This window comes from Monopterus albus, unplaced genomic scaffold (assembly GCF_001952655.1).
Source record: "Monopterus albus unplaced genomic scaffold, M_albus_1.0 scaffold300.1, whole genome shotgun sequence".
Classification (NCBI taxonomy): Eukaryota; Metazoa; Chordata; class Actinopteri; order Synbranchiformes; family Synbranchidae; genus Monopterus; species Monopterus albus.
In genome coordinates this window covers 130,938-144,418 of record NW_018128180.1, presented here as the reverse complement: position 1 = coordinate 144,418, position 13,481 = coordinate 130,938, and the positions used below count along the sequence as shown (strand labels likewise).

At 37.7% G+C, this 13,481-nt stretch overlaps 1 protein-coding gene across 1 annotated transcript; it reads left to right on the top strand.

The window, feature by feature from the left end:
* Window positions 1–879: 879 nt before the first annotated feature.
* Window positions 880–12,658, top strand: LOC109973686 (calpain-1 catalytic subunit-like). The gene is made up of 21 exons (XM_020623469.1): window positions 880–917; window positions 1,221–1,466; window positions 2,215–2,284; window positions 2,368–2,486; window positions 3,044–3,177; window positions 3,266–3,449; window positions 4,217–4,291; window positions 4,527–4,612; window positions 5,252–5,326; window positions 6,378–6,532; window positions 7,704–7,861; window positions 9,179–9,381; window positions 9,571–9,610; window positions 9,781–9,846; window positions 10,422–10,476; window positions 10,613–10,674; window positions 10,882–10,950; window positions 11,117–11,195; window positions 11,570–11,686; window positions 11,860–11,912; window positions 12,028–12,658. The coding sequence occupies exons 2-21, from the start codon at window positions 1,242–1,244 to the stop codon at window positions 12,052–12,054; spliced, it is 2,052 nt and encodes a 683-aa protein (XP_020479125.1). The 5' UTR covers window positions 880–917; window positions 1,221–1,241; the 3' UTR covers window positions 12,055–12,658.
* Window positions 12,659–13,481: the final 823 nt, after the last annotated feature.

The window sequence follows — 13,481 nt, the reverse complement described above, 5'->3', positions numbered from 1 at the left end:
AATCACAATGACTGCTACACTGCAGTGACCTATTTTTCTCATAAGCAGCAATGGTTAGTTTCACTTAAGCCTGCCTTTCAAAGTAAGGCCCTGTTCATATTAAGCCATATGCTGTAGTACCAGACAGTACAGTTAGTGAAGATTTTTAATTTGATGTTTTTGTTCAATAGTTTGAAAACCTGAGTGTCTGTTCAAGCACAATATCAAATGTTTGCTAACAGGTAGAGAGTTTTGGACTCATAACTAAGTTTACACACAGTTAATGATTATTCCTGATACACATATGATTATGGATATGTTAGGAGATTATTGCCAATGAGTTATGATGTAAGAATTTATGAGTTTGCTGACTAAATTGACCACAGCTTAGTCAAGATGGACTTTGAGCTGCATATTCACTTAGTGGTGTTAATAATAAGCGAAACACAAATAGTCAGTATCAGGGTATTGAAGGTTCATGTAAGAATAAACAGACCCAACCTTTTGTAAACACTGGCGGCCAACACCTTGAGTTTGCAACCAACCAGTGCTATCCATGTGACAGCTTTAATACTTGTTTGTTCATCCCTGACAACCACTCTGCTGCTGTGAAGATAAACGTGCATGCAATGGACACATAATGAGCTGGTTAAAGACTATACGATAAATATGAGCTGCTAGGTGTTTTTAAGTGAAACTCAACCTCGCTTTGTGAGTCTCTCCCTCTGTCTTACAATAGGCTACAGGAATATACTGCAGGTGAACAAAGGCGGGGTTTACTTGATGAAAAACTATCTATAGGTAAGAAGGCACCATCCAACCCTGGTATGCCTGAGGCATGGTACAGGCATTATTTAAGTGTCAGCCTCTTTGTTCTTACTTGCTGATTTGACTTCGGTCCTTACTGCACTACACATTTTTTCTCTCGAGCCAGTGAGGTAAGGTCTTCAAAAGCCATTAGTTGATTCAGATTTCACAATTTAGCAGTTTGTGGCATACTGACCTAGGGCAATGCTTTTTGTTGCAAGAAACCAGGCAGCCCACATTTAAATGTTAAAAGACTTCTGTGTGTACTGTATGCAATCCATACCAGAGTTGTCATTAGGATAAATGTTATATTAAGTGATCTTAATTCAACACTTTACTGAGACACTTGTTTCCTTCATTTCTTCCTTCTGCATCTGTGTCTCTCTAATTTTCATTGTGAATGTCTAAATAATTGTGGATCTTTTGATTCTTAGTCAAGCCCAGACACTGCAGCAATGCCTCCCCCTGGTGTTTGTCTGAACATCATGGAGGCTCGCTACAATGAGAGCATTGCCCAGCCTGCGAGGTTATTTAACCAAGATTATCAGCAGCTGAAACAGCACTGTCTCCAGAAAAGAGAAAGGTACAGAGATGATATGTTCCCCCCTGACAGGAGCTCCATCGGTGAAGGGTTACTGGAGCCTTCTAAGCTGGCCTGTGTAGAGTGGAAGAGACCAGCGGTGAGTGTTTTGGTGGGGTTAAATCACAGAGGAGATACTGTACCATCATAAATGTTTAATCGGCCGATTCAGCTATGGCTCAAACCTACAGTAACATCTTATAATGATTCAGTGTTTATCAGTTTTAACTCACGACAAGTCTCTAACTCAACCTGTATGGCCGGTTTGAATAATGTTTACATAATATCTCCTCCCTGTAATTGAGAAATTTGCCTCCCACAGTCCAAGTACAGGTAGATGTCTTGTTTTTCAAAGATGCGCTAAAGGTTTTGGGTGAGGCATATTCTTTTGCTGATGCACTATGGTGCTCTACTGTGCTGCATGTATAAACTATTTTGACAAATGTAAACTTGAATGATAGTGATGTTTCAAGGAATGGGCTAAAGTCAACAAGAAAAACTGTTATAATAGGCTTCAGATCAATTAATTTCCTTTCTAAAGTACATATATAGGAAAAACTATAAAAACTCACTACACTTATAGAATATCTTGACAAATGGTGCTCTTTCCTAAAATGTCCATATTACCAAGTACTGTATATATAAAAACTGCTGCTTGTGAGAAATCTCAGTGCAGTGCACACTCACTGTGTGGTGGTAATTTTAGGATATTCATTTTATTTAGTTGTGGTCTACTAGGAGTGGTTCTCTTCTTGGCCAGATATTGTATTGAGTTTTAAAAACTGTGACTCTCTCAACTTTTTAAAGTCTAATTGTATTTATTTAGCATCTTTAATGCTCTGTTTCAGGAAATTGCACCTAATCCATCCTTTGTGCTTGATGGTGCCTCAAGGTTTGACTTTGGTCAAGGAGAGCTTGGTAGGGAAATTGCTTCATTCATAAGGCATTATTGTTGTGCTTACTTGTCTTTCTGACAACTCAACAAATGTCTTTTTACTCAGGAGACTGCTGGTTTCTTGCCTCTATTGGAGCTCTGACATGCCAGAGACACTTCTTAGAGTGGGTTGTCCGTCTTGAGCAAACATTTGATAAAGACTACTGTGGACTCTTTCACTTCAGGGTAAATATCAACTGGAAGCCTGGTTATTATTGTCATTGAACACTGGCAGAAATCACACTCTAATATAATGTGCTGTAGGGCTGTACCCAGCTGAGAATTCAAATAGAAGAGTGTCAGTCGACTGACAGGTCTCTCGACAAATGATTCAACTAGTTGACTTTTATGGAGCAGCCCTAATGTGCTGAGTACTATATGTGTTGGAATGCCATCATCATAATTTATGAAAGGACTGTGACACACCTTTTATTGTTTTGACTTTACTACAAAACATACAATAAAATGAAACAATATGAGGTGACAAAACGCTCACCACAGAGTGAATGTAATAGCTATTCTGTAGGTTTGAGCATATTACATTACGTTCATCAGCTGAAGTGTTTGCTCAGTTGTCACAAAAATATTCCATGATCTAGATCAGCTATCGTGTGGACCCTGACAAGAGACTGATTTATCAACTGCTGTATCCAAGCTGATGTCTATGGGTTGTAGTCATTTGGCAATAAATGGATTTTATATTAAAATACCACTTTGATACTCTTTTTTTTTTTACCATTTAGTTCTGGAGATTTGGGAAATGGGTGGATGTCGTTATTGATGACAAGCTACCGACAATCTATGGCAAACTCATCTTTGTCCATTCCAAAAACCGAAATGAATTCTGGCCTGCTTTACTGGAGAAAGCATATGCAAAGTATAAAAAGAAAAGAATTTTTTTTCAGACATAAATGAGTTTTGTCTTATTTCTGGAGTATGAATCATGTTGCATTCACTTGTGTCAGGGTGTGTGGTTCCTATAGCGACCTGAGCGGTGGAAGTCTTTCAGAGGCTATGATGGACTTTACTGGTGGTGTTCACATGTGTATCCAGTTATCTCAACCCCCTTCAAACCTGTGGGACCTGATGAACAGAGCTGGCAAATATCATACTCTAATGGGATGTGGTACACATCATACACCTCAGGGGGTAAGTATAAACATACCACACAACGCAATACATTAATTTCAACTATAGGAGAAAAAGACAGATTGAAATTGAAGGTACTGTACATTTCTCTAGTGAAGAGGTGTTCTAAGGGCTGTAGCTAATATTTCAGATTCACTGCACCCAAATAGGCACAGAAAGTCAACTAAGGAAAAGGGATAAGGAAAAACTCCCCCAGAAAAACCCTTTTAGAATGACATAAATATAGATTATAAACATATATGAAAAATTTGATCTGAGAAGATCAGTAACTTCCAGGTGCCTCCAACAACCACAGCCTGAGTCACAGTCAAGTATGGATGACACCAAGGTGTTTAAACCTTGGGTTGAAACCCAAAATCCACCTGCTGGCTACGACTTTGATCTTGGTGTTACATTTGATCCTGCTGTCTCCTTCAATCAGCACATTAATATGAGTTTGTTGCTCAGCAACACCTAATATGTTTAGAATAACTTCTGGGAAATTATCATACAAATGAAGAAGACAAAAAGTCACTGAACACCATTTTCAAGCACACAGCCATTTCATTAATAGTACACACGTCTAATACTGGTCAGCAAACAGTAAACATAGTAAGACATGAGCTTGTTAGTGGTAGTCATGGATGTTAACTCTACTACCCTCATCAACCATATGAAACTTGCCATACGGGTTGTGGCTGTCTGACAAGAGCATATATTAATAGAGCTTTGTTATTTTGAAAATGATCAGTCTACTTTTAGTAATCTTAAATGTCTTTGGCTTCTAGAAAACATATGCCAACAATGAATTACCAAATGGGTTGGTCTCGGGCCATGCTTACACTGTCACTGGGGTCAAACAGGTGAGGAGTTACATTTGGGAAAATGCTCTTGGAATTGGAAGTAAATTAAATTGCAGTTTTGTGATAATAATCATACAAACAATATTACAGCAGCTATTCTACTCTAGCTGATATGTTTTTAAGTTTCTACTTTATCATACAGTACCTTTGCATATTAATTATGGAATAATTTATTGCTTTCTTTCAAGTATGGTATATATTAATGGTGCATTCTCCCGGAATGATTACTGCTCAGATATTAAGTCAAAGGCAAGTTGTAAACCTGGTACGTTTGTGGAACCCCTGGGGCCATGGAGAGTGGAAGGGAGACTGGAGTGATAGGTAAAAACAACTCCTGTTCTTTGATTTTTTTTTTTTTTCACAAAGTAATGTGAAACCCAACAAATCCCCCTTGAGCAAGCACCTGGTGACAGTGGGAAGGAAAATATCCCTTTAATTGGAGATAAACCTCAGACAGAACCAGGCTCTTGCCGAGCAGCCATCTGCCTTGACCAATTGGAAATGTATGCAATGTTTCCTAATAATATTGCCTAAGAGAAGCATTATAAAGCAAAGGGAGTTGGACCTAGCACAGAACCCTGAGGAACTTTTGTGGATATGGAAGATTCATCATTGCCATGAGCATATTGGATTTTATCAGATTAAAAAATAAGATAATCTAACCTGCAAGTCTTGGGACTGTGGAAAGAAGCCAGAGTACCCAGAGAAAAGCCACACAGGCATGGGGAGAACATGAAAATTGCACACACAAAGGCCCCATTCGGCTGTAGATTCAAACCAGGAGCTTTCCTACTGTGAGGCCACATAGATAACTACTGCTCCACTGTGCTACACACCAACTTTATCCAAAATTTAAAAATGTAAATAATATTTTAGCTATTCTCTGAGATGAAGTCTTTTAACTAAATATTGTTTATTTAGGTAACGATAAACAATATTGTTTTCATTATTGTCTTCAAGGTCATCTCGATGGCAAACCGTGAGTGCTCAGGATCGTGCGCAGTGCCTTGAAGTGCGCAACAATGGAGAGTTTTGGTAAGCAGATTTGGTCAAATATATCAGGTCCGCTTGGCGCGACCTGCCTCTCTTCCACCTCTCTCTCCTCTGTTCTCTCGACCTGCGGGATTCGCACCTCAGCTGTGTTGCATTCGCAATTAGCGATTTGTTTGTCGGTGCACACAGCTGGGGTGCATCCCGCTGATTGACGCCCTCCTTATTTATACCTCTGGCAGACAGCTCCGCTGTCACTGGAGCATTATACATGAAATGTAAACAGTTACATACCCACTAACAGTCGTTAGTCGTGATATGTGTTATACGTGATTTTTGATTTCCACGCTGACAGTTCCTGTGCTGTGGACTACATTTTGTACGTCGGTTATATGTTTTGTGTTGGATTTATGGAGACTCCCCCGCTGACAGTTCCTGTGCGGTGGATCTCGTGGTATGTTTTGTGTTTGAGTCTAGCGAAGCGGCATTAGGCTTTTTCCCGCTGACAGTTCCTGTGCGGTTGCTTTTCTTTTGTCGTTCGCCTCTTTTTGTTTCTTCACCTGTCCGTCCTCATCCTCCCGCTCTCCTGGATTTTGCTGTCAGTCCCACGGTTCACCTGTTTGTTCTGATCTCCTCCACCATCTCAACTCTACCCGGACTGTATACGTACTTGGACTTTATGTTCTTTTGTTACTTTGTGTTCTTTTACCAGTAAACCGTCTTTTTTTTGTCCCCTAGCACCTGGGTCAGCATACTTGAGTCCTGCCTCAGTTCTCCCTCACCCTCCTGGTGAAGAGACCTCAACCATAACAAAATATGAGAAACGTCTAAGCATCTGAATGTTAACTGCCCTACTCACACTTAATATCTTTCATTTTAATTATCTGCTTATTTGTAGTTGTTACTGTGTACAATAACAGCATTGCTTTACAACAAAGAGACGGACAGATGCATGTAAAATATTTCATCTAACTTGCCTCAACTGATAAAACCATAAAAACTTTTCTTTTTTTAAATACTGTACTTGGAGTAGTGTTTCAATGCAGCATCAGACCCAGAAGAAAAACATAATATCGAAGCTCTCTGATTTCAACAGGATGAACCTGGAAGACTTCTGTAAATCCTATGTGGTACTTGATATCTGCTGCTCGAGTCCAGATTTCCTTGATAGCAACTCTCCCTGGGAGACATCCATATATGAGGGCAAATGGATTGCAGGAATTTCTGCTGGAGGATGCATACAAAATAAAGGTGGTTCCATAATATCTAGACTTATTTTAAAAAAAAAAGGAAAAAAAAAAAGACCTATGATATAAAAGAAGAAGCTTTGTGTTTGAATAGGGCTGAGAGATTCTGCAAACACTGAAGTGATTTAGGAAACAGCCATTATCTGTAACATACTGTACATGGAAACACAAGTTTCCTTGTTAATCTTATATGCTTAGTTCTGATGAGTTCACATAGGTAACTATGGGCTGTCTCAAAGTTTGGAAGACATTTCTTATGGCCTGGCATTTCCACAGGCACTGCCGGTGCCTGATTTAAATGGCTCAAAGTTATCAATGGTGATCTCTATAAATAACTCACTTTGTGTGGCTACAGTAGTGTGTTGTTATTTAGTGCGACCATGAAACTTTTTTTTTGTTTTATTTTGTAGCTCCATGAGCCATCAGTTCTTTCATACTGTATATAATAATGATGTACTCACCAAGGTAACTGCTAAGATCTCACAATGCAGCAACATCTTTACTGTTACAGTAGGTCCAACTAGGCAACAATTTAGTAAAGCATTAACATTATTTCCTTTAATAATACTTTTCTCAAATTTTATACAAAATCTGTGATCAACTATCACTTGATTGTAAAATTGTTAACCTGTGAGAACTGTGAGAAGATGCAGAAGACTATAACCTCATGGTTGTATGTCTCTGCCAACCAGGTCACAGTGACCTTAACCTTTGACCACCAAAATCTAATCAGTTCACTCTTGAGTCCGAGTGGGCACTTGTGCCAAATTTGAAGAAACTCCCTCAAGGCAGTACTGAGGTGTACAGATGTGCCTATGGATGGACAGTCCAAAAACACAATGCCTCCAGCCACAGCTGTGGCCAACACTGAGGCATAAAAACAGGACAGTAAAATGTCATAGTAGTGTAATTGAAATACACAACTCCAACTCACTGACTGACTTTGACTGATTTGACTTTGCATATTATATAATACAGAACATAAATATTTCACAAATAGTCTATAACTACAAACTACAGCATAATCAGTAACAAACTGAATATAATCAGTAATAAACTGATTCAAGCTTGATGAGACTGATGTTCATCTAACCTTGTTTTCATCTGCATCTTTCAGTGCAGTCACTCAGAATGGCACAATGTAAATGAACCTCATCTCTCGCTTTGTCTACCAGACAGTTTCTGTACGAATCCACAGTATCGGGTCAAGATAGATGGTCAGTATTCAGAGAAACATGGCGACTATAACATACTGGTGTCTCTTATGCAAAAGCCCGACAAGAGGAACCGACACAAGGTCCACCTTCGCAACATTGGATTCTGTGTATTTAAGGTAAACATTGCTCTTCGTTGGTTCTGTCACAGTCTGTGGACTACAATGGATACTGTGTGTCATGTATACAGTAGACATGGAAAGTAGCAGTTGTTTTCAGTTTAAGAGAAAAACAACAATGAAACTTTAATGTAGGCCACAGTTTTGAGCTTTTCATGCCATCACGTTGAATGCACTAAAATATTACTGCTGCAGTAAATCTAAAACACATCCTGTGTTTATCATTTGAATGTTTTTAATGTGAAGCGGTGATAGGTATTGTTCAGTTCTTCTTAGCAATTACTGAATAAGGCAGTGGTTGCCAGTGGTAGTTACCGAAGCAATTAAGCTGCTACCGGCAATATTATATCTGGGCGGGGACAGATGACAAACCAGTGCTTCCACTGCCCTCACTGTGATGCCCAAGGCTATTAATCATAACTGTTTGAGTGGAGCTGCTCAATGGCCAGTGGGTCAGAGTGTGGTTGTACTGGTCAGCTTCCAGGTGTGAATGTATGACTGTGTGGTTGTGAACAGGGTGTTACTGAAAATGAGCGATAGTGGACCTACCCTGAACAAATAAAGGTTAAAAAAAAACAGAACTTTAATCCATCTGTATAAGAAAAGTAAACATGAAGGCTGATCAATGAGACAAAAGTTCCAATAGTAACAAACAATTACATACTGTACAATGCATCTGTGAATCTTTCATGCATGATACAATTTTACATAATGTAAAAACACTGAATGCTATGCTGACAATAAAAAGTATCAGAAACAGGATTTGATTTATAAAAATCTTAAGGATCACAACTGGAATTAAACAATGAGAAAACAATATCAGAATATTTATTCGAACTTTTCAAAGTGATGATGCAGCATTTTCCAAGTTTCAGATTTTAACTCTAAATGTGTAAATTGTCACTATAATATTGGCAATCCCCCAACTACTATTTTGTTTGGAGAGCCATTTTTAGACAATTTGCAGTAAAACAAAGTAAACACAGTAAATGGAAAACCAAAGTCAAAGTCCATGCAACTTTTTTGGGGCAGTGTAACAACAAAAGCAGATTTGTGTCCTGCTCAGCTTTTCATTTTCTGTAAGTATTTATTTGCCTATAATAATCATTTCATTATCTCAATTGAAAATGTGATGGTTATTAATTGAAGTAATTGCTTTTTTGTCCCCAACATGAACTCTTCTTCCACTGATTTTCTACACGGTGCCTGAACAAGTAAAAAACAATTGAATCCCAGTCCTTGTTTTACATTTTCCATTTACAGTATGCAGCTGTTTTAAATGATACAAACTGAAGAGAAATCTATTTATTATTACAGTATGAGGCTCACAGGGGGATGCTTCCAAGCTCTTTCTTCAACACCCACGCACCTCTGGCTAAAACCTACAATAAAACACGGGAGGTGATGATGTTTCTTTTGCTAACACCTGGTGAATACCTGATTGTGCCATCCACCGAGAAGCCCAATGAGACAGCCTCCTTCATCCTGTTCATCCACTCCAAGGCAGAGACCCATGTCAGGTATGCTCATTCTCTCAACACAATGCTTCTCTCACTGTTTGTCTTATCTGTCATCAAGAAATGAGCAGACAAAGATGCAAAATGACCCAAATATTCCGCATGACATATATAAGATGTTATTTGCTTTGTATTAAGAAAGAACGAAAGGCATCAATCCCATGTGGAATGTTTTTGGTCTATTCCTCACAGTGAGCGTTCTTATGACCACAAATATGAGTCAGTTCAAAAGGTAGGCACATTATAAAATATCACAGTATTGTGGGTTAACTTATTTTGTTTCTATTATGTTACATTTTAATTATATTTTGTCAGTATTATGTGAAATGTGTTTTGCTAGTTTTATTTAGGCTAAAATGACTGAATGTCTCTCTTACTTTCTCTTCTACTTTAAAATCTCAGCTCCAGATCAGAAATCCACAGAATGATGGACCAAAGCAATCCATTTTCCTCCAATACTCTGACAAGGTAATTTCTCACTAACATGTCTCACCAACATCATTTTAGCTAACTTAGCTTTTTTAAAGAGGGTTTAGCAGACTTTCAGCTCATTCTTTTGGTTTTTCAGCCCTCCGTTTTGCATTTTTGCCCTAATTATTTATAGTTCTAAATCTCTAAAAATCCACTGTACCTTGCCTTCACAGCATCAAAGTCATACAAAGTTAGCAACTAGCTAATAAACATAGTGAGCATATAGCAACTACATTTCCCTCAGGAGCTGGGGAATGCCAAAAGACAGCTAAAAACAGAGTGAATATTGGACTTGATGAGCAGAAACAATATCAAAGCAATGCTACCGTTGCCCTGTATGTGGACAGGATGTGTAAATGGGCCACAGTCGATTTTATAACACCATACTGTGTCACATGTGTATGATGGTCAGCTTGTTGTGAAGTCTTTGCTGGTGTACTGTCCTGCACTGAGTTAAAATATCAAAAAAGATCAACAGTCATAGCAACCCACATGTTTTAGATACATACAGAAAGAGCATTTTCTTGGACATGGGAACAGTTTTTTCTATCTTGTTTTCTTTTTGTTTCCAGTATGAAGAAGTAGATGCTGAGCAGCTCCAGAGGCTTCTAAACAAGATCCTGAAAGGTTTGGATTGTGAAACTCTTCACAGGCTTGACAAGCCCAATAAGAACTCAATAAAAATTAAAATACATTGTAATCTTTTTTTAAGTGCCATATAAATGTCATATGCTTCTGACAATAATTTTTCTGTTTTATTTAGAAGACCTAAAATCTGGTCACTTCACTATTGATGCCTGTCGCAGCATGGTTGCTCTGATGGATGTATCCTGTTGTGATAAACATGATTACTGATGATTTGGTATGACTTAAACAATGTAAATAAATAAATGTGTATATATAATTTTCATTTTATTTTTCACTATTCAAACTACTTAAATGCTACAGAAAAATATGGCACAGTGATTGCAGTTACATAAAGCACAGGTGCTGTACATGAAAACATTGTTACCTTAATGTTGAGCTAAAAAGACATCAATCACAGGCAAACTCAACAGTGGAGAATTTTTCCATCTGTGGAAGAAGATTGACATGTACAAGGTAAGTGGATCCAAGACCACGTTAAACATTTCACATTGTAAGATAAATATTTTTAATGTTTAACACATTATTGTATAGCAGCCTGTTCATTGTACCCTTAAGATGCAACCAGCATTACAGAAGATTTTCCTGAACATTTTCCTGTCATGTTTTCTTCTTTTACCAGAACATTTTCTTCCACATTGATGTTCACAGAACAGGAACGGTGTCACTGAGTGATCTGAGAAATGCATTCATTGCTTTAGGTATACCAACTTGGACTTCCTGTTTTCTGTTGATTGTAAATTTATGGAATTGTATACAACAGAAAGTTTGTAGTAGTAGCAGCAGCAGTGTGATTACTACAGTACAACATAAAAGTAACAGAATTTGCAAGAGCCTGTCTAAAAGAATGTGTGATTAACTGCATTAATATTCAAAATCAGATGAAAAAGAATTCATTCTTATAGATATTAAATACAATTTTGATACAATTTTAATAGTTTGACTCACTACTGTCATGCATTTGTGGCAAGTTGTGTGAGTGGAAATTTGTTTTGTGTAAAACACATAATATCACACCAAGATGTTACAACAATGAAATAAATTTACAAACTCTGAGTTATTGTGTGTCTGTCAGAAAGGAGGGTCAGTGATGGCATGCTGAATTTGATGGCTGTGCGCTACGGAGCTTCATCTGGGCACATAACCCTGGAGAACTTCATCAGTCTCATCCTTCGCTTGGACTGCATGTACAGTAAGTGAAGGAGCATGTAACAATTGTTTTCTCCACAGTAAATATTTATAACTCTTGTCTTGTAAATTAAAATATATGCTCATGCTACAATGTTAAAATACAAGCAGCTGAAAATACACATTTTATTCTTAGAGATACTTTTTTTTTCTTACACGTTGTGTGTTGCTCAACAGAAATCTTCAAACAACTGTCTGATGGAAAAACCATGAATCTCCGAGAGTCTGAGGTACCAAAACATAGTCTTCTTGTCAGTAGTTTATGGTTACAAACTTTCACACATCTAAAAAGAAAATTAAAACTTGAAAAAAGATTGAAACAAGTTAATCTTTCTTTATTTTCAGTGGATGTACATTTCAATGTACACCTAAGCCACCAGGACCGACAGACTACAGAATTCAACTACAATTACAGGACCAGACATTTTAAAACAATGTCTTTTCATTTCCCAGATTTCCCAATGAATAATGCATAATGCATCAATCACTTCATCACTCACTTCAACAATCATCATAATCAATCAATCACCAATGCATAATCCTCTGCAAATGATTCATTACACAGTATGAATGTATAATATCACAGTATGAACAGTAACTGAAAACCATTTTCTTTTTTGTAACTTTTTTAAATGTGTTATAACAATGTGAAAAACTGAATTCCTTCATTGTTCTGTCATTTTTCTGTATTAGTAGAATGTGGGAAAAGTAGATGTCCTTGAGGTTTCTTTTGGACCCCCCAAATACTTTATTTTGTTTGCTTCCTATTAGTTCCTTCCTTAGTTTGGTTTTAGTCTAAAAGTAATTAAAGTAAGCATGTAAAGGCATGAAGTAGCACTGTTGTGTCACTCGGTGGCGTTCGCCAGTTTTGAGCATGTTTTTTTTTTTTTGGAGCAGAGGCCTCTGGTCGAAAAAGAGAGGGGTGTGTGTTGGTGAACATGCACAAGTTAAAATAAACGTGTTGTGTGTTGCTGGAAAAAGGACAATAAAATCCACTGAAAACCAACAGAAAGCTTCTTCTTCTTCTTCTTCAAAAGTGCAACAAAACTTGGTAGCACAGCATGGTTCAGCTGTGCCTCGAAAGACAGTGAATCCACAGAAAAAGGAATATTATGGAATTGGAGCAGCTACAAGACCAGCTAAGCGAGGCCTTAGTGCAGCTTCATCCAGAACAGCTACACAAACTGTGTTCTTTTGCTAAAATTGAAATGGTAAAGCCTTCCAAAAAGTACACTCTGATAAGAATAATAAGTGAAGAGACGGAAAAGGTTATTGAAAATGAAGATGAGGAAGTAGCCCGCACATTTCTGCTAACGCTAATCTCGTATGCTAAAAATGCTACACAATCCGACCAGATGCCACAGATGGTGGCAACAGGCATCAATCAGGACACCGAGGCACTGGCAAGCAAACAAAAACAAGTGTTCTGGATTCAGTTAAAAAGATTAAAGAGGAAATAGCAAAGCTAACAACAAAAGTGGCAAACCAACCACAGCCTGTTGTTCCCTTAGCTCTCCCGCCACCAGAGGTGACCATTAAAAGAGAGTTTAGAATAAGTGGTCAAGGGGCCAAACGGATAAGTTGTCATATTCAAACCTCACTCGTATGAAATCAGATAAACGTGAATTATGATGTAGATGTATCTGATTACTCTGTGCTTTACAAAATATTATTATTATACAAACATATTTCAGAAGTCAATGTATGATATGAGCTCATTGTATCTACAAAAATCATGTAGATATTTTTCTGTTTAAAACAAATTACAAAACAAATTGTAGCGATTGATGAGGGCTGGG

Excerpts from the sequence above, each read along its gene's own strand:
- LOC109973686 (XM_020623469.1), top strand. The coding sequence starts at position 1,242 with ATGCCTCCCCCTGGTGTTTGTCTGAACATCATGGAGGCTCGCTACAAT. Across the intron at positions 7,862-9,178 it reads TTGGATTCTGTGTATTTAAG|TATGAGGCTCACAGGGGGAT; the intron begins GTAAACATTGCT and ends TTATTATTACAG. Across the intron at positions 9,847-10,421 it reads TCCTCCAATACTCTGACAAG|TATGAAGAAGTAGATGCTGA; the intron begins GTAATTTCTCAC and ends TTTTGTTTCCAG.